At 38.4% G+C, this 26,672-nt stretch overlaps 2 protein-coding genes and 1 long non-coding RNA gene across 3 annotated transcripts; 1 reads left to right on the top strand and 2 right to left on the bottom strand.

Moving 5' to 3' along the window:
- The first annotated feature begins 750 nt into the window (after positions 1-750).
- On the top strand, positions 751-6,500 carry LOC115413745 (serine protease HTRA2, mitochondrial). Its single transcript, XM_030126802.1, has 8 exons — positions 751-1,417; positions 1,962-2,166; positions 2,476-2,670; positions 2,789-2,821; positions 4,101-4,209; positions 4,292-4,361; positions 4,448-4,543; positions 6,082-6,500. Exons 1-8 carry the CDS (start codon positions 978-980, stop codon positions 6,245-6,247), a joined length of 1,314 nt encoding a protein of 437 aa, XP_029982662.1. The 5' UTR covers positions 751-977; the 3' UTR covers positions 6,248-6,500.
- On the bottom strand, positions 2,498-4,101 carry LOC115413758 (uncharacterized). Its single transcript, XR_003934510.1, has 3 exons — positions 3,725-4,101; positions 2,737-2,880; positions 2,498-2,642 (listed from the first exon to the last, which is right to left on the bottom strand). It is a non-coding gene; the product is annotated as an uncharacterized LOC115413758 (long non-coding RNA).
- A 614-nt stretch (positions 6,501-7,114) lies between the features above and the next one.
- Positions 7,115-25,477, bottom strand: hif1aa (hypoxia inducible factor 1 subunit alpha a). The gene is made up of 15 exons (XM_030126787.1): positions 25,197-25,477; positions 17,332-17,522; positions 16,092-16,243; positions 15,688-15,772; positions 14,852-14,961; positions 13,562-13,764; positions 13,301-13,407; positions 13,066-13,213; positions 11,654-11,976; positions 10,918-11,120; positions 10,698-10,820; positions 9,775-10,031; positions 9,591-9,690; positions 9,408-9,504; positions 7,115-8,352 (listed from the first exon to the last, which is right to left on the bottom strand). Exons 1-15 carry the CDS (start codon positions 25,226-25,228, stop codon positions 8,189-8,191), a joined length of 2,295 nt encoding a protein of 764 aa, XP_029982647.1. The 5' UTR covers positions 25,229-25,477; the 3' UTR covers positions 7,115-8,188.
- Positions 25,478-26,672: the final 1,195 nt, after the last annotated feature.

Below are 26,672 nucleotides of genomic sequence, written 5' to 3'. Positions count from 1 at the left end.
GGACAAGAGCTTCACAGCTTTACTTAGAAAAAAATCCTGTCCACTGCTAAGGACATTCCATAAAAAAAATAAAATAAAATAAAAATTGTATCTGAAAAACTGTTGCATTATGCTTTTTCCAATCTAGACAATTATTGAATGTACAACATTTACTTTCCTGGGTCTCAGGAGGATAAACAAGCTTCACCACCATTCTTGAAATAACTCATATGAAAACTGATGTATACATGCAAAGATCTGAGGCAACAAAAGATTTATGGTAAAATGTATAACAAATGCATATTTTTTCAATTGATGATTTGTTTTTATATACGTGAAGTACAATGAGAAACCTTTCATATGCATGGTAAAACCGGAGGAACGTACAGTTTACACACTGTAAACAAAGATTTTTTTTTTTTTGGTCAACTAACTGTAAATGCATGATGTATGCATGAGGCAGTTTATGATAGTCTATAATATGGAAATTATGCAACTGGATGCATGTAATACGTCAATGAAAAGTCATTTATTTCAAGTTATTTTATTGACTTTTATTCATGTTCAAATTACATTATATCTATATGGAAACCATTTATCATAAATTTGAAGGTTATGTTTTTTTTTAGAAAGAAATGTGAGTCAGTAAATCACAGGGATTACAGACAGAATAGTATTTGTTTATTCCTATAGAGGGCAGTATTACAACAAGCGCCGTCTGAATTTACAAGACCATAGAAGGGAAAGTAGGCAGCTGCGCATGCTCACAACACTGACAAACTTCCGGTATTAGGTTGCTTGTTTAGTTGATTTCTGCTTTCTAACGGGGTGGATACCATTAAATTTTACAGTGGTTAATAAAACTTTTTTGTTTACATTTTACAGACAGTCAACAGTTTAACGAATTCTACAAAAGGCGTCGTTACTGCTGTAAAGGTATTTAAGAAGGGATTTTCGCTCTCTAAAACTCCTTGAACCGGTGAGTGAAGTGATGCAACATGGCAGCAACTGCTGTCAGGAGGTGTTTTCTCACAGCTTTGGGCAGACACTCTCAGGGACACAGCCGGGGGCTTACCTCTGTGGCGGACAGGTCAGTGAGGCGGGTGTCCTCTGTGGTCATCTGTAACCCAAAGACAGAAAACGGAAACAGCAGCCTGGACAGGAGAGCTCCTGCCCGGGACAGAGGCAGTGATGGACGGGACAGCAGCAGCTCTCTGCTGAAGTCAGTGTCCGTGGGTTTGGGACTGTGTGGTGCGGTGCTTGTGGACACTCAAAGGGACGATAAGGAGGACAGGAAACGGTTTATTGAACGTATTTTGCCTTCAGCCCACTGTGCCTCCCCCTTTAAACCCGACAGCCCTCGGTATAAATACAACTTTATTGCAGATGTTGTCGAAAAGTCCACTCCAGCTGTGGTGTACATTGAAATCGTGGGCAGGTGAGTTTGTTCCTGAAATTAGTTTTTGGATTAGCTGGTGAAAATGTTTGTAATTTGGACCCAAATTGTCTTCATGTGCACATTTTCCATTCCTTATCTGTTCAAGTGTTAGTTTTATTAGTGGTGTATTATTTGTTGTTGTATCCAGATGCTGGTATTTACTGAATGAAAGAATATTAAATTATTTCTGATATATAAAAATCACAATATAACTACCTACATGGTAAATGGTGAAGCACATTATCAACAGAAAACAACTAAAACAAAAAAAGAATATCCTTGTATACAAGTGTATCTAATTTTGCTCAGTAAGGTATTTAAACCACTAAAGCACAATATCATCCAAATCTTTGAAATACATTTGTTAAATGTGATAATGCCAAAGTACACCAGAGGCTTTGTATTTTCCAGGAATGCATACAGACTAAATACAATTAAAGGTGCCTGTCTTGTCTCTTAAACCAGGAGTCAAGACATAATACAGTGTTTCCCATTATGAGCCCACTCAGGCTGTAAAATAATATTTGTTTTAACTGCTTTACAGGCAGCCATTTTCAGGAAGAGAAGTGGCAGTTTCCAATGGCTCTGGTTTCATCATCAGTAGCGATGGTCTCATTGTCACAAATGCCCATGTCGTAGCCAACAAGAGAGGTGTCCGTGTTAAACTCACCAACGGAGAGACGTACCAAGCCACCGTGCAAGATGTCGATCCTGTGGCAGACATCGCCACCATCAAAATCTCTGCAAAGGTCAGCATCAGACTGCAGCCATGTCTTTGTGTCTATCAGCTCACACCAAACTGAAAATCAGTAAATAGACAGATGCAGAAAATGAAAAGTGAATGACAAGACAAGAGTGTCAAACTAGGCTACTGATTTGTTATGACAGGGTGTGTTCAAATCTATTTCTTGCTTTATGCAGCATTTTTATTGCAGAACTAAAACTTTTATTAACATTTATGTATTAGAGAAAACTGATAGAAAAAATAAGAAACTGTATTTAGATAGAATAAACAACTACTGCTGAAATTGTGTTTGTTCCTGTTCCCTGACTCACAGAATCCTTTGCCCACACTCACCCTTGGACGGTCGTCTGACGTGCGACAAGGAGAGTTCGTGGTTGCCATGGGAAGCCCGTTTGCTTTACGAAACACAATCACTTCAGGAATAGTCAGCTCGGCACAGAGAGGCAGTAAAGAGCTGGGCCTGTCAAACTCCAACATGGACTACATACAGACAGATGCAGCCATTGATGTAAGCATTTTGCAATTTCCCAACTTAACATGATACATTTTTGATAAATATCATAATAATAACAACCTGGAATGGATTTACTGTGTCTCAGTAATGTGTCATGTTGTAATTTTTGCAGTTTGGAAATTCAGGCGGTCCCTTGATTAATCTGGTGAGTCAGTGATCCTGCCGAGATGTTGGTCATCACAAATGTCACCAGACCTGTTGAGACTGGTGGAAACAGAAACAGGGATAGGATGTGTTTAATGCATTGTACAGTACACACTGGTATATACAGCAGGAAATGAACTTAATGTTTTTTTGTTGTTGTTTTTTTTTTTTTTCTACATATTTCATTATTTAGCTTTTGTCAGTTATTACAGCTATTTATTGCCTTCAATGAAAAGTGCATGTGCACATTGTGTATAGATAAAATAATAAAAATCATCATATTGTAGAGAAATATGTGTGTTTAGACACTGGGCCAGTGTAAGAATAGTACAATAGACTTGAATGAGTGTGCCATGTCAGACTCAGCAAACACCTGCAACATCAGAAAACTGTAAGAAACAAGATGAATACGACGTGTGCCACCAAATGAGTCTCCAGAACAAAAAATCATAACGTCTTTAAGGTTTTCAAACTCAGGACTGCAACAAAAAAATTAGGTCAGAAATACATCAAACTAGTTACAGGTGATTTGTACAATGGGTCTGGGCCACTGAGAAAAGATGTTTGTACATAAAAGAAAAAACAAATAGCTTAACCAATGGTAAATGTGGCATTTAAGGACAAATTTGTTGTTCTTGCACGAGGCCCAGTGTTTCACTTCTCAGTATTACTAGTGTAGCTGTTTCTAAATTTTTTCTTCTGGTTAGAGAAGAGAACCACACTCCGACTGATGGTTGAAGAATGGTTGGTTTATTTTTTCATATCTCAGACACCAAACCATTGTGACAAACTGAAATAATATAAATCATAACATATATCAGAATGTTGGCATCAAGAAGCATATTTAACACAACATTTAACCTAAACATCACATACATATATAAATAATAATTATAATCCATACCGTGCGTGCCCTCCAGTCATAAGTAAGGAGCAGCTCTTCTTAAAGATGTGTTTTTCCCATAATCTCCAAAGCAGAACTAAACTCATTGTCCCTGCTATATTACATCACATGACTAACCAGATGCATCACATGACTATGCAACCCTAAGTGTATTTTTTCTCCACCAGCAGAGGTCATTAATTATGAGAGTTTGCAGCAAACTAATACAATTTTAGGGTGCAAAAGTGCATAATCAAACAAATAAAAATACATACATATCAAATAAGGACACATATTTCAGTGACAGCTACAACTAGTCTTTATGGGTCAAATACATTTTTAATAAATAGATGCTCAGTCTAGTTTTGATCTGAGACCGATTATCTCCTCTAATCAGGATGGTGAAGTCATTGGTATAAACACCATGAAAGTCACTGCAGGGATCTCCTTCGCCATCCCAGCGGATCGCCTGAGACTGTTCCTTGACCAGGCAGCAAAAAGAAAAAGTAAGCGCAGTCTGTGAATAAAATACGATCTGTTTGTTTGTGTTTGTTTTAATTCACTCTGTTTTTGTCCGTCTTTTCCAAGGTTCCTGGTTGGGTGGGTCAGAGAATAAACGGCGATACATTGGCGTAATGATGCTGACACTGACACAGAGGTAAATATCTGACAAACTGTGATAATTACACAAGCTCTGGCCCCATGTGTAAGCAGCCTTGTTTTTCTTCTGTCTTTTTATTCCAGTATTATTGCTGAGTTGAAGATGAGAGATCCAATGTTCCCTGATGTGTCGCATGGTATCCTGATCCACAGAGTGATCCTGGGATCCCCAGCCAACAGGTGAGCAGGCTAAGGATGCAGGATGAAGGAGCAAAAAGTAAAGAAAAGTGGTTCTTAAAGATTATTTCGGTGAGAGCACAGTGTTATTTGCTTGCTCTGTTCTCAAAAATGTGTTGAAACAGAACAAAAACGCAGAACGACTTGAGTCAGAACAAGGCGTCAGAGTTTCAGTGTACTGTATTTGTAAGAGTTAACCAACTAGTAGACAAGCAGCAAACGTGTTACTGAGCATTACACACCATTAATTATGAATTTGTGATGAAATGTAATATTGTAAATGTGCAGAAAGGGTCTGTAACATCTGGACTGCAAGTGAAAAACAGCCTCTTGATGCATTTAAACTGGAATATGTATTATCTAGATAGATAGATAGATACTTTATTAATCCCAAGGGAAATTCAAGTATTCAGCAGCTTTGCATACAGCACAAGACAAAAAACAGACAGACCAAAACAAAACACAACAGTGGGTTAGAAACCAGGTTGACATTAAGGTTAGTATACAGTATATACTCTAAAAGGTACTTGCTAAAAAACTACCTCTGAAAGACCTTCCTGTACAAGACTGTAAATAAAGACTTATGTGAAACAGTGATTTAAGTGATCTACGGTGGTTTGAAAAAGTAGGTGTAGTCCAACGACATAAGGTGCTTGGAAGTTTTACAGTCTCATTGGATCAGTCCTAATGTGGTCATGACTGAGACAGAGACACCCCCCCACCCCACCCCCCCCAACCTCTCAGTGATAAGCTCTAAGTGCATTGTCCTTTCAGAACAGACTCGTTAGAGCAATACACCAAGTACTTAGCTTATACAATAAAAGAAGGTTCCCGTGGTCATGAAAAACTAAAAAAAAAGTCATGGAATTTTAAGATATTGTTTTCCCAAGTCTGTAAAATAGTCTTTTGCAAAGTCATGGAATTTACTTTCATACTAATGCACTGCACTTTGAGCTGCTATATCACTTCTTGTCCAGTCACTTTAATACAATTGTAAGTACAATCAGTTTTCCCTAATGCTTGAAACACAGTGGTTTAAGGTTTTTCTTCTGCTCCTTAAGTCTGACAGTCATCTGACTTCAAGGCCTAAATGTATCTTAAATTAAATTTAAACAGGTTTTAAATACTGATCACATTATCATGTAGGCATTAGATTGTTCTGTTTTACTGCTATAAAATTGCATTAACTTCAGTCTCTTATAAATATGTTGCTGGAAAACTTGACATTTCAACATGTAACAAAGACAAAAAATAGAAACTTATTCAATCTGTGTCAATATTGGGTGGGTAAGAAAGTAATAATGAAATAAAACTATAGCAGATAAAACAAGACAAAATGGGTTTTAAATTGTTTTCATAATAATGTGAAAGTCTTGATGAAACCTGTAGAGACCATTTAATGTTCTTACAGTAACTAGCAAAAGTTCACCTCTATAAATTAATTTTATTGGTGCTTGAGAAGCCACGTAAATGCTTTGGAAATGTAAAAATGCATGGGAATACACTGCTGATACCCCTTGGGATCATCTTACGTGTTTCAGAGCTGGGATGTTACCGGGAGACGTTGTGTTGGAGATCAACGGGACGAAGGTGTACACCTCCGAGGAGATTTACAAGGCTGTTCGCAGTAGTGACAAAATAACAATGGTAGTACAAAGAGGAAATGAGTTACTTCAACTCAATATGACTCCAGAGTACACTGAGTGAAGGACAGCAGAAGGGATGTCCTTTCTAGACCTCTTGTTGACCTCATGGACTGACAGTCATGTGGTTAGTTCATGTATTTTTGTACATGAGAAGTAAACTGTGAAACCAGATTAAACCTGTGGATGACTGAGCTGTGGACTGTAACTTTATAATTTAAGAGTAATCAACTTTCTTTGTTCTGTTTTTTCACTGTAAGGCCTAAGAATGTACAGTTTGACAGCAGTGGCCTAAATAAACGTGTTCATTCTTGGTTTCCAATTGTTTGTTTTTTCCAAGGAATTTTCATTCAAGGAATGCTCTGATAGTCTTATGTGAACTATTCAGTGAGCCTGTTTACATGCACACCAATACTCTGATCACTATCCAATTTCTGGAGCTATCAGATGATTCAAGTGACCATGTAAACCGAATAATCTGTTTTATCAGGTAACAGCAGTAATCTGATTACAAGAAATTGAATTAACACACCTGGATTTCTCCCCAATACTCCAATGTCTTCCTGCATGTATACAGGTTAATCTGATGTATTTTGTTCTTTTACATTTGTAAACTATTAAAAATTTTAAAAAATGTAAGTTACGTAGTCAAACGTAAGCGGAAGACAGTCACAGGAAGTTTAAGTCTACCATCACTATGTACGTCGGATAATAGACTGGAGAGTCTAAACCAGGGTTTATTGACTATTGCATTTGTCAAGTGCATGTAAATCTGTTAGATCCGATTATTACAATTACCCGATTACTACCAGTTATGAGACTTTTATGGTCATGTAAACAGGCTCAGTGACATGTATTATTATCAGTGATATGTATTATTATCAGTGTTGTGTCAAATATAATGAATGAAAAGTAGTTAATTAAAACCCAAAACTGCAAAAAATTTTAATATAGCCTTTTAATGTTAGACTGCAACAAGAAGCATGAGCAACCCAACAATAGGGCATGGATCACTGGTGTTAAAATGACTACCATTAACTGAGCAAACAAGTTAGACAACTCAGAACTGCTACTACGATGACAATCATTACACAAGTAAATGAAAAATATGAATTGTTGAGATGCCACTTATTTTGACAGTTTTGAGTATGCCACGCACAGTAAAAACCAGAAAAAGAAAAGTTCACGTTACGTTAAATTGCCAATTCTCTAAGATGAGAAGCAGAACAAAAGGTGCATACTCTCTGATTTCATGTTGAGAGTAAGAAAGCGGTGAAGCTAAAATGAGTAAATTAATTTCCCTGGTATATGTACAGTAACACACACTTACAGTAAAGTAATTAAGTGACATGTACTGGACTGCTACACAATTAAATGTATTTACCTCAAAGACTGACGGCTATTAAATGGATAGAACATTCAAACCATTTTAGGTTTAAACAATATGTTCATACTTCTGGACTAAAGACATCTTGTTAGGTACGAGTACTACAACATACAAGTATGGGAGGAAAAATAACATTGTTCAAATCCCATTAAAACTACTTTAAAAAGGCTTAATATATATTGCTGGTAATATTTTTCTTTTTAAGAAAATATAAATTGTGCGACTGAAGCTTACAATACACTGCTGGCAGTAGCACCAGGCTCTGTGGTGACCTGCTGGAAATCGGTCATCTGTCGAGGCGCCGTGTGCTGAGAGACTCCCCAGAAGAGAGAAGAACAAAACAAAAAACAATAATTGGACATCTCATGATGCCTGAATCCCTTGCACCAAAACCCAGATGCTGCTATGGTGTTTGTCACGGTGGAATGCTGCAGATATCACATGATGTGCACAAACAGCAGCCAAACTATAATCAAACTCATACAGATACATAAATAAGGGGCAGTGGGGTGAGGAGGGGGTGGGGAGGGGGGTCTTCAGAGAGACAGTGACAGTGTGAGGGGCGGGAGAAACTGTAGTGTCCAGTCTAGTCCAGCAGTGAGCGGGCTAAGCGTTGACTCAGTTAACATGGTCAAGAGCGCGCAGCAGCTCCTCCCCCTGCAGCAGGTACTGACGGCCCTGCAATGGAGCGTTGACCTCGCAGTCGTAACGGGTCAGCTGAGGCAGGGTGAAGGGGGAACTGGTGCCCTCCGATGTGCTTCCCAGCAAGCGACTGGCCAGATCTGAAAGAACAACCTCCTTCAGTGGTGTGTTTTGTTTTTCATTTTTATTTTAAGTTAAGTTAAGCAGAGATGCACTGTATTTGAAATAATACATTTGACCAACAGCTGATGTTGTTTCCCTGCTTATTTTGTTTTTACTGTTATTCATATCCTATTTTGTACAATGACAACAAAGATGTCTTTTATATCTAAATAAAAAATATGATTTAGAATGCACAGAAATTCAATCTCTCACATTTATTAAACAATCTTTAACACGGCAGAGAAACATTGTCTTGGTTCTGACGTTTGTCTGATGTATCTGTGCAACCCTAACAACTGCAACTGACATTTCTCCACATTTTTAAGCCAGACCTAAAGACTCAGATTTTGGCCTATTATATTTTGGAAAATGAATAAATGAGACTGCTGACTATTAAATAACTTTCTTTTTTTTCAAAACTACACCAGGATACTGAACCATCTCACTTTCACTCCAAGAAAACTGAAAAGTCCTCCAGGTTACAGAACAGAACTTTTTTTTCCAAATAAAACCCAAATTTACATATTACACTATAAACTGTACTGCACATTATTGTTCCATCCTGCTTAGAATAAGCTATATTAGCAGAATCATGCCATTTTTATATGAAATTTGGTGGAAGAGCAAAGGAAGATCTATAAAGAAAAACCACAGCTTATGGCCCTGGTGAGGTGAGTGCTCTCATAGTGCCCCTTTAGTCTAACATGTTACTGCGATGTACACACAGTGGCAGGTACAGATGAGAGATTACCAAATGTTTATTTTAGCAGCCTGGCAATATGAACACACAGAGACGTGCAATGTTCATTTCACATGGCAAGTCACCTCTAATAAATGTGTTACTCGTATCTTCTCAGATGTGACGTTGCTCTGTGTCGTTTTAGCATAAACCATTATTCATGAGTGTGAATCAGACGGGGGGAAGAATCAGAAATAACAGACTGATTTTCCACTTCAAGTCAAATTGAAACCTGGCGCAGTGATCAGTGCATCTCTAGTTAACGGTGTTTAACGTAAGTCTTTGCGGACTCACCTGAAGGCAGCAGAATTATGGTCCTGTGGGTGACTCCTTCAGTTGTTGCAGATTCTGACGGCTTCAATTTTTTCAGCGGTTCAGGAGGCAAAGCTCCCTGCAAATATCATTAAAATTACACTTAAAAACTCCATCTATACAGTAAGACTCACTGTAATCACACTAATACAGCAGATGACTTACTTGTACATTTATTTCTTTTATTTCTCCCAGTTTCCTTTTACGCTGTGCATTTTGAGCTGCCAGCGTCCGGAGTAAAGATTCCTTGTCCAACTGTGGGGTCCTGCACCAGAGCAGTGGAGATGTATAAGTAGTGAAATCGAAATCTCAAGGTCAAACAACTATGGTGCATTTTTGGAGATATTACCTCTTTGAAAGGATGGTGGTGGGATGAGGGCCAGTTACAGTTTCCGGTGGCGCGGGAGAGGCCGTGCGGCTGTCTCCTGAGCTGAAGGGGGAGCTGGGAAAGCTGCGAACTTCCTGTGTGATGTGGACAGGGGAGCTCTCCAGAGATTTGACTGGTGCACAAGGCAGAGGCTCGGCTAGGGTCAGACTGTGGAGCTGGAAGTCGTCATCCATTGGGATGTACGGAGCCAACATCTCTAGATCTAGGTCTTCCATCACCTTTGCAAGAGAAAATAATGTTAATGAATCAGAACTTTTCAATAGAAAGATAATCTGTATATTAGATATCTATAACAGCAGATTAGGGCCATTGAAGGTTTAAAAAACAGAGAGGTAAGTGGTAAATTTAGAAAAGAAATAATAAAAAATGAATAAAGAAAAATAAACCCTCAAATATTGTCAGATATGATAATAAAATTAAATCATGAATATATGTGGAAAGAAATTCAGAAATTACACTTTTCCTTACACGCACAGATAATATTGCTGCTGTAGAATAACAAATAATGCAAAAACAACACATAAAATTATGACTTTAGGGGGTTATTTATGATACTGTAGCATACATGGCCATGGTGCATTCTTTAATCAAATGGATAGCTCAATATTTTTTGTGTTTGCATCCAAAACTGCTAAGTACAGTAAAGCTGAGTACTCAAAACATTTACAAGTAAAATGTACCATCAACGAAAATATCCAGTTCAGTCAAATAATAGAAAACATGAATAATGTGCAAATTAGCACAAACTAATAAAAGCGTACAACACAAAAAAATTTTGAACTATAATTTCAGAGAATATCCATATTTTTCTCTGTATATTTTCACTTTAAAAACCTACAATGGCCCTATTACACAGTTGTAGTTCTGTCTTCTGGCCTGATTACCTGTGTGGTGAAGAGAGTCTTGGGTTGAGTATCAATGGCAAATAACTTCTCCACCAAGTCTAGTTTGAAATCTGAGTTCATATCTGAATCCATGGGGAAGCAAAAGTCCAGTGGACTATCAGTCTAAAGAGGACAGACAGAAGTCAAGTTAATACTTCACCTGTTTTCTGTATATGACAGTAAGAGGCTCTTAGCAGGTCTTTATTGCACTTGGTCTTACCTCTGTGGGGTTGTTGCTGCTTGCTGTAGTGGATGGGGCTGGAGTGTAGCTCTCAGCCTTTTCAGTCTCAGAGGTGGTGGAGGTGACATGGAGAGGCTCGCTGGGTGGCAGAGGAGAAAGAGGCAGAGCCAGTTTGTCACTGGTGGAGGGAAGCATCACGTCGTTGTAGAGGGGGACGTCTTTCAGCAGTTGAATATCAGAATCTGTACAAGAGAAGAGATGCTTAGTTTCTTGGTTTGACCTTGAATGGAGATGCTGAACCAGTTTACATGGCAATAAAAATACGATAACTGGGAGTAATTAGATAATTGTAATAATCAGATATGACGCGTTTACATGCACTTAAGAAATGCGATATTTGAAAACCCACATTTACATACATAGTGATGGTAGACTCAAAGTTCCTGTTACTGTCTTCCACTCATGTTTGACTATGTAACTTCCGTTTTCTTTGATTTTAATTTTGTTTACACATGCACGAACATAAAAAAAACAAAATAAATCAGATTAACCTGTATACATGCAGGAAGTATAGGGGAAAAATCCAGGTGTGTTAATCTGCTTTCTCATAATCAGATTACTGCTGTTATTTGACAAAACATATCAGATTATCCTGTTTACGTGATCTTGAAAATAATCTGACAACTCCAGAAATCGGATATTGATTGTGTATTGGTGTGCATGTAACTGGGCTCACTGTTTGAACCTTAGAGTGTGTTTTTATGAAACTACGAACCAGGGCAGCTGAAGTCCAGGGAGATGATAGTGTCTCCGGCGGCGGGGGCCAGCAGGGTGAGGGCCTCGGGCTCCTCCTTCAGCTGGTCGTACAGGCTGGTCAGTGGCTGGGTCTCCACCGCCTGAGTGAACAGTTTGATCACGTCCAGCTCTGGGACCTTCTCCTCCTCCTTCAGCAGAGTCGGAGACATATCAGGTGGGCTGCTCTCTATTACAACCTTTTCCTCCACCTCCTCCTCCTCTTCCTCCCGTTGCTCCACCTTCACTGGCTTCATGTCCTCAGTCTGCTCCAGGGATAAGATCAGTTTCTCATCCTGGATGCCACTGCAGGAAAAGACAGACAGGACCGTTATACTCTGTCATTTTGCAATTCGACACAACAAACTATATTACTTTTAGTTTACTTTTATGATGCATGTTATATCTTTGATAACAGCTCTAGTCCATTACACAGAATAAATATACATGTCCATACACACAGTTTCACAATTACTTATGCTAACTGCTATTACTTAAAGGAGTAATATTTTGCTTTTTTTAAAAATGGAATTATGCATTTTAAAACATTTCCCTGTGGTCTACATAAACTGTAAATGCTATGCTTGGGTATGAATTCTTCATTAATTCAACTCCACAGGTCCATCTTCGACCCTATTTTTGAGTAATGACACCAGAAAGGTCATTTTGAGCGCTGGCCCTTTAAATGCATATGAGCTACTTCACGCCCCACCCCCTTCAGGTTGTTGACTGTGTGCTCTGTCCCAATCAGCCACTTGTGTTCATTAATACAACCAACAACTGAACATTTTAGGTAATCGGCTCAAAGTTTGGACATATTTTCAGCTTTTACTACAACCGCTGCTGCTGACAAACAATTATGTTGTACTCAGAGAAATGTTTGTCGGAAGTCTTGTCCTTACATGTGCAAATGTTGTGACGTAACTAGTTATAAAACGTAACAAATTAAGCAGGATTTAAAACGGGTTGTAGAAATCCACTCAATTTTTGCCAGAATGAATATAAAGATAGCTTTGCAGCACCTGGAGGGTTCAAATTCAAAGTTCATGAAATATTAGGGTCCAAATAATACACAAATAAATGAACCAAAGACTAATAAAAGTGGGTTTAGCTAAATATGATCCGTTTAATATAATCTTGCTAGATGTGTTCAATCATGGATATAAAAAGAGATTTGACTGCCATCACTTCATTGTTGAACAGCCTCTTATATTTAGGGTATTTTTGTTTCTATTGGGTTTACTCTCTATATAAATAAACTATAGTTGGACTCATTTATACTATATAGAAAAAAACAAACAAATAAATACATTACTTGAAAGTGCAACAGAAACCAACTGATTATATAACACTACAGTCTGTACTGTCACCAGCAACTTAAAACCTTCTCAGTACCTGAGCACAAAGTTGACACAGACAACACACTGTGGCTGAGAGTTCTTGTTGTTATAGATGACAGTAGCTTGTGTTTCCACCCACACGAAGCCTCCTTTCTTGGCCAACATCCGGTACTGTCCTGTGCTGACCTGGCCTTTTGCAAACACTAATAATATAGAAACAGAAACAAAGAGATAGTTAGTTTTTTTTATACTTTAAATGTGTCAGGTTTCCACTCTGTGTTGATACTTACAGTTGTGGTGAGTCTTGGTAAGATGGTCTGAGTCCAAAGCGTGATAGTACTCATACACAGAGCGATTCAACAGGTCCTCAGGATCATATCCCATGAGTTCAGTGATCCTGGAGAGATATGAAATCGTATTGAGACGGTTATTAAAAATATATGGAGAGCCTTCTAATATGCAGTTCCTCCACTGAACACTAGGTGGTTCTGTATGTCTGTTCTGGTCAAAGCTTAAGCATTGAACGCTCCCTCCACAATAGATAGACTCACCTTTCATCGCAGTACGTGAACTTCATGTCCATTGTGTGGCGGCTCAAAAAGGTCTTGGTGTCCAGAGGAACCTCAATGTTGGACGGGTGAGGGATAGGGTCACAGATCAAAACCAGATAGGGGACCGGCGGCTCCTTTGGCCCATCTGGAGTCTCCTCACAGGCGTTCTCAAATACACGGACATGACCGGAGCAGTGTAGCACCTTGGGAAAGACGACAGTACATAGAGGTGTTTTTAAACATGTGAGCTGCTGTTGGGTTTAATATCAGCTGCAATTAGGGTCAGTAATTATATAACAGTGTAACGATTATAGGAAACTAGCTTGTATAATCAATACTACTACTTTTTCCTGTTTATGTCAATATAAAAGTTAATTGTTTTTTGTGTGTGTATATCTTTATCTTGCCCACTAGGTCAAACTATTAGCTACCATACATAACATCCCCATTTGGTATGCATCTGAACACCAAGATCCCAGCAATGTAACCCTTACTCCCCAAATACAGTTGATTATGTATATGTTATTTTGTGCCGTTACATGTTTTGATAAATGTGACAAGTAACACCAATTTCAAAAGATGACGAAAGGGTTAAAATCTTTACAGATACATTTACACACATAAATGGTCTCCATATTCCTAAGAGGATGTTTCAAGTTCTTTAGATATGGTTAGAGTTCTCCATTTGATACTGTGTTAACTCAACAGTCAAAGACAGATTCAATTAATGGGTACATCTACTTCCTATCACTGTATACATTAATCTCGACATTGATGGTTATTGACATTAGAAGTTTAAAGCGTTATAGTCTGTTTCCGTTATATGATTACTGCTGATACAGACATCCGCTTTAATCTAGTTCACTCGATATATATGTAATTTGCAGTCCTGTATCACTACTGTGGCCAACATGGATTTTCTATTAAATATAAATTAGCACTTTACCAACAATCATGCTAAATGATTCCAGCTGCTTTCTTATTGCATTGGGGCCGAAGGAAATGACAGACTATTAACACAATGACTGTACAGCTTATTTAATAAAGCTGTAATTACAATGCTGAAGTGACATTAATTTCATTCAGTTTTGTAGACTAATTTCTAACAGCTTAAAAATGTAATTATAAGGATGGCATATATTTGTTTTCAATCCTGTCTTTAGTGAAATGTTTTTTAAAATGTGTTTGCTCACAACTAATCCCCACCAACACTTACTTATGACTCTAAAGTAGTAAGTACAATAACCACATATGCTCTCTCATTTTACCCATGGTTCTAGTAAAGCCTACCTTCCATGTGGCTGACTTGACATTGACCGTGCGGCCCCGGCTTGTGAGAGTACATTTCATTCGGAGGAAGAAGCTGCGCTCTGTGTTTATCTCCTTGGTCTTTTTGGAGCCTGAAATTACACAAACAGGAACAGTATCACAGTGAGAAAAGGGGAAATAAGGATCCTATGCTGTTAGGTTACACCAGACTTGACCATTTGCATTTATAACTCCTCCATCTCAGTATTTTACATTTATTACAGTGCTATACATTTTTTTAACCACTACTTCCCATTGACTGTGGCAGTTCAAAGTTTCATTTCACCAACTGCCACCAATTTCCATACAGAGTAAGGTTGGTGTAAAGTTTTAGCACTGTAGAGAACTTAAGATAGTATAATCCTAACAGGAAGTAGTGTTGACAGACATTACAACTATAGTGATATTAGCGTCTGGTGGAAAATGTTGCCCTACAATTAGCATCTACTAGCAACAGGTGTGATAGACAAAAATACATTTTAACCTACTGAGAATGGTGCAGAGAAAAAAACACCCCACCTACATTTAATCCGCCGAGACAAAAACAGAAGCAGGACAGATCAGTGGCATTGCATTTTGTTACAGTAACACAGGGCAAAAGGCCACTGAGGAGTGCATGCTAGATACTTCTAATCGCTGTGGCCTCAGGAGTAACGAGGAACAACGAGAACCTGTTCTGACAGCATCCTACTATGACTTTGCCAGCTCAAGGTGAACTGAACTTCCTGCTGATTGGTGCACGGGCAGAAAGGACAGAGGAGTTGTTGTTGTGTGACAGATTCCAGTGTATCCACATTACATTGCTCCCTGATCCTCACCTGTTCTGTGGACCAGCATCTCCCTCAGCTCCTCCTGGTCACATGGGTGTGTGAAGTCAAACACACTGTGTCCTGTCAGGTCAAACTGCGAAGAAAACAAGCTCTTTAGCCACACACGTCTACTACCAAGTGTTAATGATAGACTGACTGCAACATCTTATAGCAACTTTTTAACTAAATACAAATTCCACACCAATCCCTGATGAATAAGACAAAGGAAAATCATTTTGTTGGTGTTTATCTGTGCAAATGTAAATAACCATAAAAAATTTATCTGTTCCTAGATTATTGAAACACCTCTACCCACTGGCCTGCAATTTTCTCATTCCTACTCCTTTTTGCTCTTTTTTATTATGCTAGCACAGTTTGGGTTTCTTTCCAAATGCAGGTCATGTCACACTAACCTGTGCCAGCCCGAGGCACTTGTTCACATTCTCAGAGAGATATATCATATCTCCATCTTCAGATAGCACCATGAGAAAACCCTCCAGGGCCTTCAGATATGAGCTGTTTAGCTGGACATCCAGCTCTGATTCCTCCACTGCCATTGGTTCATCTAGAGAAGGCAAAGAGGGAGAGATAACAGCAGGTGAGAGAAAATTAAAAAACCAAACCCCCCCCCCCCCCCCCCCCCCCCCAAAAAAAAAATACAAAAACAATATTCCATAAATCAGGCACAGGTTTCCACAGAAGAATACTGCAACACAGAAAATATATTGTACCCACAGGTATTTCTGCAGAGAGATCTAAAAGTCGATTTCTAAGAAAAGCTGACTCAGTGTTTACTGTTTATCTGAGTTTTCTTCCCCTGAAACTAATCTGTATTCATCATTTCTCTAACTCTGACGTGATGGCCTCAGAATTTTTCTTACTTTCATATTTTAACGTAATTAAAACATGAATCAAATGATAAATGTGTAGCCTCTTTCTTAATGCTGTCTTTCCTCTGAGTACTTCAAATGCAGGGTTTTTCCAACCACTTGCAGCAGTCGAGTAATTTTGGACACCGCATCATCAAAATTAATGTAAAATGACTGTGGAGAGCATCAAAACACACTAAATGACTTTTCCTGGATCTGATGGTTTCAGTTGGTTCTTAATGGACTTCTTTAGCAAGACTTGTTTTTAAGATTTTTAAATCTTGTGTATTTATTATCTGCTCTAGCTTTTCCAAATTTGTTTACATAGATATGCCAGTAATAACGGTCAAAAAAAGTGTGGAGTGATGATTTTTTTTCTGCAGGAGATCTGAGAAATCTGAGCTGAAACAATCAAGTAAGTGTCAACTGTTGAATTAATCAAGAATTATTTTGATAATCCATTTTAACTGGTCTGAGTCTAAATTCTGTTTCCATTTTCTTAAATTTGAATATTTTCTGTTTACTTAATTTCTATATGACAATATCTTTGAGTTGTGAACCATCTGAGGATGTCATCTTGCACTGTGGGGAAATATTCATCAACACTGCTCAATATTTTCTGACAATTTTTAGACCAAACAAACAATGAATTAATGGAGAAAATAATAAACAGATTCAGAAATACAAATAACTGTAGATTGCTTTCACTAACTTAGATACAACCAAACCCCCTGACAATTCGGAGAAAACCCTGGAAGAGCAGATACCCAACATTACTACTGACCGGTGGTGAGCAGTTTCCTCATGCGAAGGTAGCTGATGGTCAGTCTCATGATGGAGGCCTTGTCCAGGCTGGAGCTGACGCTGTGGGGCAGGGGCAGCTGCTGGGCCAGCTCGTAAAACACCTCAGACTCCTTCCCACGGCGGCATCTTGCTGCATCCCTTGACTTCTCCTTCCTCCGCTCAGAGCTCACTCTGCAAGAGACAGGAGGTGGTAGGTCAGTAACACTCTGGCTACACGTTGATTCTGAGCCCACTGTGCACATGATCAGAGCTGACATCCCTTGTTCCAGACTGGGTGTTTGTATACAGTCTGGTCGGTCAAAGGGCTTGTCACTGGAGAGGGCTGCAGCAGCTGGAGTCTGCAGCGGACAAGTTGACAGCCAATCCTCAGTCTAGACCCTGTTGTGCTCATTTATATACATGGCTATCTACAAACATCTTAGTGGCTGCTGACAATAAGCAAAGGAGTCCACCCCCTTACAGTGATTGGCTACGAGGACGAGCTTTGACTCCACTGACGGTCTCCTGGGGCGCAGCCAAGCTACAGTGCAATACCAATCATCCTGACATTTACGAGCACAGCTCCACAGATCTACAGAGGGGAGAATAACAACAGTGGTACCGACAGAGAGAGCACAAACCAGCAGTGAATGAATGACACCTCAGTAACCAAACAAAATAGAAACCTGTCACAATTGGTCATATGCCCAATTATTTTATGTCAGCATTCATTGAATGATCAGTGTTTATAATAGCCTCAGTTCAGATCGTGCACAGTATTTGTCCGGGCATTTATCCAAGTTCTTGCTGACTGACTCATAGTCTGACCATAAACAAGAAGACCTGGCCGTATTTCCAAATTACAAAGTACAGCTGACTGTAAAGGACACACTGAACTCTGAAAGTCACAATAAAATTATCATCTTCTTAACATTATAGTAGGGCTGCACAATTTTGGCCAAAAATAAAATCCAGATTTTTTCCTCTAAAAACTCAATTTTCAATTTCGATTTCTGGGTAAAACTACAAACGACAACAGAAGTTGGCATGTTGTTTGTGTGTGCAGCCCACAATGCAACGCACTGCTCCTGCTCTGGCATGTGATGATGTTTGAGGTGCTGACATAAGGTGGTTGTGCTGCTGTCTTTGACAGATATCGCCTTTAGGCAGAGTTTGCAGCGAAGAATGGTTTGGTCTTCATTAGAGACTTCGAAGCCGTACCAATTCCACACAACCGACTTGCTCTTGCTATCTTTAGCCACGAACTTCTCACTCTACTTAGCAAACGCCATTTGTGTACTGGTGTGTGGAGACCAAAGACTGTGGAGACCGCTCTCACAGTTGGGAGGAGGAGCCTGCGGTAGCCCAGAGGAGTGCGGCCCAGAGACATGAGAGATGAAATTTGATTTGACGATTACCCTTTTTTAAACATCGACCCAATTAAATAATCTGATTTCAATTTAAAATCAATTGTGCAGCCCTACATTAGAGTATACTTTATACAGAAACACTTTGGATTTTAAACTAAAGTCTTGGATTGCTGAACATATACAGAGGACTTATGACCTTTAACATAAACAGAGTTAGGTTTCAATATAAATGTACCTGATAGCAACTGATGTTTTACACTATTCATCCTCACAAGCACTACTTCCTAACCTCAAATGAACTTAGATGACAATCAAGCATCATCTCAAAACAGATAACGCTTAAAATACACAAGACAAACTTTGAAGCACACATAAGTGAAATTGATCTGTTGAGCACTCACACAGTTCTGGCCAAGGTCGTAATGATATTTGAGGTTCTCTAACAAGAAAATGGACCGGCTAAACTAAAATTAGCCCACTATGTATCCAACCTGGCAGCCTCAGGGACAGATTTCCCGTCATCATAGTAGAGCACAGAGCGCGTTGGAAAGCATTTAGGTCAAAATACAGCTCGACCCACTCCACAAATGAAAAAAACTAGTTCTCTAGAGGAAAAGTATTAAGTTAAGTCTGAGTGTGGCTTTGATTTCACAGAAGGTCATAAACCTGAAACTGATCTAAGCCTGCAACAAACAGCTGTGAAGAGGGTTTTCTGAAGTGAAACTCACAAAAGTGTACCCAGCAGAAACAGAAAATAAACACAAACCATTTTGCAATACTTCAAAATGAAACTAAGTTGTTTGAACATCCAGCCTATCAATGGTTCTGCAAAAAGTCTTACCATTATTCTGAGGCAACTACTTTGGTGCTAACTAATCTGTATTTTATGACGGGAAAAAAAAATATAACTGAGATTTCTGATTGTGTACACATTAGTTTGACTTTTGGCGGGTCTCTGCAGACATGTTTCAACTAAGATCTTGACGCAACAGCTACAAGCACAAACATTAATCCACATGTTTCAATACCATTGACAAATATGCATAATCTTCTGTCAATCCCATAAAACATAGCTCCAATGTTTGAGCTACATGACAGTTGAGTGCAGTGTTCATGTAGCTCTCTGTATTGTCAAAACATTTCCTGACCTCCAGGTTTGACTTTCAGCCTCTACAGATACAAAAGTCAGCACCAGATGTTACTATAAACGATAAAAAAAGAGCTACTGATCGTAATGGACACTGGACTCAAGGTAACTTGAAACTGATGTATGAATTTTGCTAAGCTGCCAGTTAGAATACCGATGATGTAATGACAGCCACAGACCTAATACATTTTCCCCCTAGATATATGATACAGTGTTGGAGCCACTGTCTGTATTACTACACTATATACTACTATAAACATGTAGCCAGTAACATATAAATATAAACATATAAAGAGCTGAAGACCTTAATCTGCTGCATCCTATTTCAATCAAGACACATAAATGTCTCTTATACGCATTGCTTTTGTACTGAGTATATCATTACCTGTTCTCTGTTCTATTCAATAATTTTCTATTTCCTTAAACTGCTTCTGGTTTTGGTTGTTTTTTTTTTTTTACATGAAGCATGAATTCCAAACAAACACTTTCTGTGGAATTAAAACAAAGGCAACACAGAGGCTGCTGTTACATAACTCTATTACTGCACATGGTCATGCATGGCTAGCAGTCTTCTGTTTGACATGCCCCAATGCAAACACAATCATATTTGTTTTGCTGTTTTGCTTCAATTAGACTTATATGATTTTTTTTTTTTCAGAAATTCATGTGATTACGTAAACAATTAGCGGAGCTGCTAGCGGATGTGAACAAATGGATGCTAATCAACAATAATATTAAATTTAGCCTATACTATTATATTACTAATATATTGTTATCATGTTATTATTATTAATAATAATAATAATAATAATAATAATAATAATAATAATAATAATAATAATAAAAAACATACACATAACTGTGTAAAATAAAGTTACCCTGACCAGTGCTACACAGTTCAATTGTGCATTTTTATACAAGAGAATGACCCAGTTCACTACAGAAAAGCTCACTCTGTCAGCCCTGTTTAGCTTGACAGTAAACACGGTCTTATCTATTATATAATCCAGTTCAGGGAAACACCACAACCAAAAACCTCTACCCAATATGGAGATTAACTCAAACAGGGCTTCCTGCCCATCCCTCTCTGCTAGGAGATCTCTGGCAAATGTTTGATTTGTGATGTGTTATTTCTAGCAAATATACAGGAAATCATCACCAATATGAATCATTCTAAGTCAATGTAACTTGTGTTCCTAGCACTTTTTCAAGCTTTGTTATCACAAATTAGGCTTATAATACTCCAATACAAATGTTTGCTGTTGTGTCAACATTTACCCAAATGGACTGCAGATTAGTGGAAAAACAAACTTTAGAATCAGTGCCCGACAAAGCCTGCTACACCTTAAGACTGTCTCTATTTAATCCAAGTTCAATGAATGAATGATCCTGAATAACCAAAGGGAACCACTGATTTGGAGTTGGGTTATTCTGATCCTTTGTGGACTGTTTTGTCCATGCAAGTATCCACTTGATGAATTATGTTACTTCCTCCTCTTGTGTTGCCTATGGTTTTGTATATTATGGGTATAAATACAGTTCTTGAGATGTTGATGAAGGAATACAGTACAAGAGTCACAAAGCAGGTCACTTGTTTGGCCTGTGACTGCTCATACCTGGCATTAACATGTGGTTTTTTGGTGATCTGATCAAAAGCGGACAACTCTTAAGTAAAGTAATGCTGTGTTTCCACTATGTGGTACTGGCTTGACTCAACTCGGCCTTTTTGCGTTTCCATTACAAAAAGGACCTGGAATCTGGTACCTGGTACTAGTTTTTTAGTACGACTTCCGTCGAGGTTCCAGGACTGGGGACCAGATACTAAAACGTGACGTGTGGTCAGAGAGTTGTCTCTGTGACCCACCGTTTTACAAAAAACAGATGTGGAAGTTGACAGTAAATATAGCTGACATGATGACAGCCCACAAAACTACACCATGGTTTGTTGAGGAGGTTCAGATGTAAAAATTCAGAATGAGCTTAACGAGACAACATGCAACAAGTGAGTTTATCAGCAACTCTCTGAGGAGACGACACAGAAGTAACACGCTGCATCGCTATGATGTCCAGGTACTGTAAAGTCGGTAGTATCCTGTAATGGAAACGGTCTCCAGGAATAGGACCTGGTACCTGAGTCGAGCTGAGCCGGTTCCACATAGTGGACACGCAGCATAAGTGTCTTTTAGGGCTTTCCTTAATGTGTACATACTGCTGCTTATTTAAAAGGGTTTCAACTGAGTAGGCAGTCGAGGAGTCTGGTCTGAGATACATTAGTGTATGCATAGCTAAAAGACTATGTGCATATCTGACCCTGACCACCGCTGAATGTGGTCGAAGTGATTGGTACTCAAAGTATCTTGGATGCATTCACACCTGTACTTCTACATTTCTACCTATGGTCAGATCACCCAAGACTAACAGTAATGTCAGCTGTCAACACGGTAGGTCAACAGGAACCATTTCTTTCAAAAGGCTTAAGCCATGCTTCCTGTAGACATTGCAACTGACACCTAATTACAGCAGCACTACCAACACAAGATATGACATGTGCTGCTGTGCATAAGCTTCACATTTTTGCAACTTGGAGCAGTAAGATGCAGATCTTTGACTCTAAAGCATGTTAAATTAATTAGTTTAGAGAAGAAGCTGTAGCTTTACCCTTTAAAACATGTGCCAAAGTTTTCAAAATGTAACAAAATATTTATTATATTGGCTTTCCTTCAGCACAAAAGAAGCGATTCCTTCTTATAAATAATTTATGCTACAATAAACAATACAGCAGGGTTTAGATGAGCTCTTGGCTGAGGCTCTTCACTTAACCTACAAACAGCAAACCTTATTCTTCTCACCTTAGTTCCCATCTTTGGTTAAACTCCATAAGTCAGAACCTGTCATTACAAAATCCTACACATCATTATACCAGTGTTTGATGTAAAGGCTGTATTAGCATTGTTTGGGCACACTTTAAATCCAAAAGATCTGCTTCTCAACAAATGAGTTAAAATATCAAGAGAAGACAAGCCTTTCCAGGACTACACTCCTATCCACTCTTGGCAAATATTCTGATTAAACCCTTTAAATGTGCATCTAGGTAGTTGGATACTAAAGGGGGTATTGTTTTCAGGTTTCCTTCCTTTCATTGTTTGTGAGACACACCGGCAAGATCCCGCAGATGAAACAAGCCAACAATGCACACCTACACGTGTGACAATATGAAACATTAGCGATTTGTGATATTTGTTACAGATCCAGCCAAGGCTGACTTTTTCCCCTCGATCTTTACCTTGCAACTGTATTTTCCTTTAGATTCAACACTGATAAGACCTTTGTTCTTCAGTGTTATTAAACAAAGTAAAAATGCAAAGTTGTTCACCTGTCACAACCATCCACAGAGCACAGTGTGGTTAAAAACAAACCATTAGCAAACATGTTATCTCATTATCTGCCTACTTCCTATCACATTACTTGAAATGCACATTCACAAAAAAAATTAAGGTGAAGAACCAACTCGCCTGCACAAAAGCGGTAATTGAATGTCTTGGGCAAAATGCCAGCCTGTACATCGCTACACCACTTGGCCACTCCTATTGACGTCAAGACAAAGTGATTAAGAGATGAGACAGAAATAATGCCAAGGCAACTCACAGAGACCTGCATTAACTGCATCCAAATAAACTGCCCCTCTTATTTGATTCTGACATAAAAGTGAAAAAACATTACTGAACCCAAACTGGGTGATGCCCTCTCTGATTATGTTTTTGAGAAGTGTAAAAGAAAACTTACACTAGCACAAAGATAGTTCCTTAAACCAGTAAGAATATTAAGTCTACACCAAGCACTAATCCCAACAGGGCCAAAAGAGGAAAGAAAAGTTACGGTCATCTCAGAACAGTTTAATTGGATTTTTACACAACGGCAAGGTACATTTTCCACAGATATCCTTTTCCAGTTCTACATAAATTTTGCCACAATTATTAGTCATAAAATTGCACAGGAAAAACTGCAGTGCAACATACACTCTTATTTATGCAGCAATATAAGATTACTGTATATGTGCATATTCTGGGGAGAAACATTTTATTAAGTCATTTCTCTTGAATGAATTTCATTGTCTCTCTGGATCAGTAACAAAAACCCTGCCCACTTTTACAACTATGTTGGCCATTAGCTGAACCCTTTTACAACCGTTAACAAGTGGACAGCCTGCCTGTTGGTGTTACCAGTAAAACCACTTTGTCTTGTTATCTGCATTTGTGTTGTGAGTGAATATCCCACCAGAAATCGGGCCAAAAAAACCCAAAATGTGTTATGCACACAGAGAGCTGTCAGTGTACCACCTGTCACCTAATTGAGTTATTTACAATATCCTCAACATGGACACTCCTCCTTTCTTTTAGATTACACTCATCATTGAATTATGCCAAATAACAATGCGCACCATATGTAGACTGTCAGGTCTAAAGGTTTTGTTCTGACACACATTACTGTCCAAGTTAATGACAAAAATCTTTTATTACTTAACTGATTCAATTGAATGTAGCTCAATTGATTTTGTGTTGTCTGCAGTCTATTTCACTTATTAGACTGTGTTATTATCAAATTTAATACTAAGGTAATCAAAAGGTTGAGTGAAATGCTGTCAGTTTGACTGTCACTCAGAATACATTAGCATAAATTTACACAATCTTTCAACTAAAACTGCCAGCTTTCAATAGACGTTTATAACTGTCTTTTCAATGTAATCATTAATTATTACCATTCAGGAAACACAACAGAAATTCACACCAAGGGATAGCGTCACTAAATGTTGAATATTTTAACAGAAACCGTACTCCTGCAGGGCTCACACGAGCTCTTAACCCAACTGTGTCAAGGTAAGAACATCACACATGGACTGTACTCCACCTGTATGAGGCTATTACAGATTATGAATAATTTATAAGTCGACATGTTTTTCCTTAACAATGTAAACATCGCTAAGAACAACAGCAATGACAGCCACAAAACTTAACTAGGCTATATTGAGCTAGCTAGCTAAAATAATCTGAAATCATATTTACTCAAAATTAAAGACTAATCTACCTATTGTTTTGATCTGCTAATGGTGGTTAGGTGTATTTTCAGCAGTTTAAAAAAAATGATTATTTCTGTGCAAGCTAGCTGTGTTAGCCTCTAGCTAACGATTAATAGCGTCGCTAGCCGTCGCATTTGTCCACCAAACAAGCTAAACTACCGGATAACCTTGAAATATAACCCGTAACACCCCAACAACTGTTACACGTAAATCCCAAAACTGTGTCAGACAAATACATAATCTGCTACAGGGCGTTAGCCAGGGTTATACATTACCTCTTTTTTTCGGGTACAATTCCTGTGTCCATGTCAGGACGAAAGGACCTGAGTTGAGTCTCACTATCGCAACCAAGCTGTATCCGGGCCCGCTCAGAAATGAACCAAAATCCCACGGTTTTATCACCAAACAAATCTGTAAATCCACAAGCCGATACCGTAGAAGTTTTCACTGTTTCCGTTTGGTTAAAGAGATCAATGTTTCATCCGGCTTTCCTTCACTCTTCATCAAAGACAGTGCCACGCTGGAGAGGCAGATTACTTGGAGAGACAATGTTGCGCCGTAGAGAAGCTCTGACTCCTCCCCCCTATCCGCGGGGACGCGCAATCACATGCCTTTTTCAATCGTGTACGCGCTCAGACACAAGCTACAGAACATCTTGGAACAGTCATGTAAGGACATGCAGCTGGGACAATAGACCACAGACAACAGGATAATAATAATAATAATAATAATAATAATAATAATAATAATAATAATAATAATAATAATAATAATGATAATAACAATAATAATGAGTCTCATTAAACAATTTCATGGCACTCACTAGCTCACTAACTATCATAACTTCGTTTTTTCTTTTGTTGTGTGCTAAATTGCTTCTATGACTTTCATTTGTTTGTCCTTAAGTTTAATGTTTTAAGCCCCTAAATGAGCTTGTTTCTGTCTGAAGTTATGTCTTTTATTTAATAATCATTATGTACCACATGTAATGCATTTGATTTAACAGCTGTTATGCATTACATGTACCTTTTGTTTTTCTGTGTAATTAAAATCCCCTTTCTAATTTTTAGTGCTCTCTGCCCAAACTTAATTTTTTTGTCAAATATCCCTGAAAATGTGGCAAAATTGTCAACCACAAAAAGAGATTGTGACTCAAAGAATTTTGAATAGACTTCCTGGCTTAGAGATGAGATTAGTAATTTTCCTTTGGAAAATGTTCACCAGTAAGGCTCCGCCTCCCTCACTTCAGCATTTGTTTTTCAGTTGGTTATTTCCTCTGTACTTCAGCTCCGTTTTGGAAATGAAAAAATGACTCCCCAAGCCCCTAAACTACAGCATCATCTTACTTCGATAATGTTGGCTGTTGCATCTGCCTGTAACAATAATGAAAACATTTAATTGGTTTTCACTTCCCCGCACTATTGCCTGGGTGGGACAACACTTGAGCATGAGACAACGACTGCAGACAGAGCTGCAGATGAGGACTTGAGAATTTTATTTGTTTGCTGGGAGGCAATACTTTCTTGACACTATTTGTCAGTTAAAAGCATACAGTAATTCTGTTGTATAAATCAAATAACCTGACTTGTTCTGACTCTGGCTGTTCCTGATGCAAAGGAAAAAGAAAATGATGCAATATCCCACACAATAATTTCTTTCAGCCATAAATTAGTGTGGTCAGCGTGGCTAAAAAAAAATCAAAGACATGAGTTGCTGCTTTAAGACAGATTGTAATTTATAGATGCTATTTT

The sequence above is a fragment of the Sphaeramia orbicularis genome, chromosome 22 (assembly GCF_902148855.1).
Source record: "Sphaeramia orbicularis chromosome 22, fSphaOr1.1, whole genome shotgun sequence".
Lineage (NCBI taxonomy): Eukaryota > Metazoa > Chordata > Actinopteri > Kurtiformes > Apogonidae > Sphaeramia > Sphaeramia orbicularis.
The sequence above is the reverse complement of the archived record's forward strand: the minus strand, read 5'-3'. Positions and strand labels throughout refer to the sequence as shown.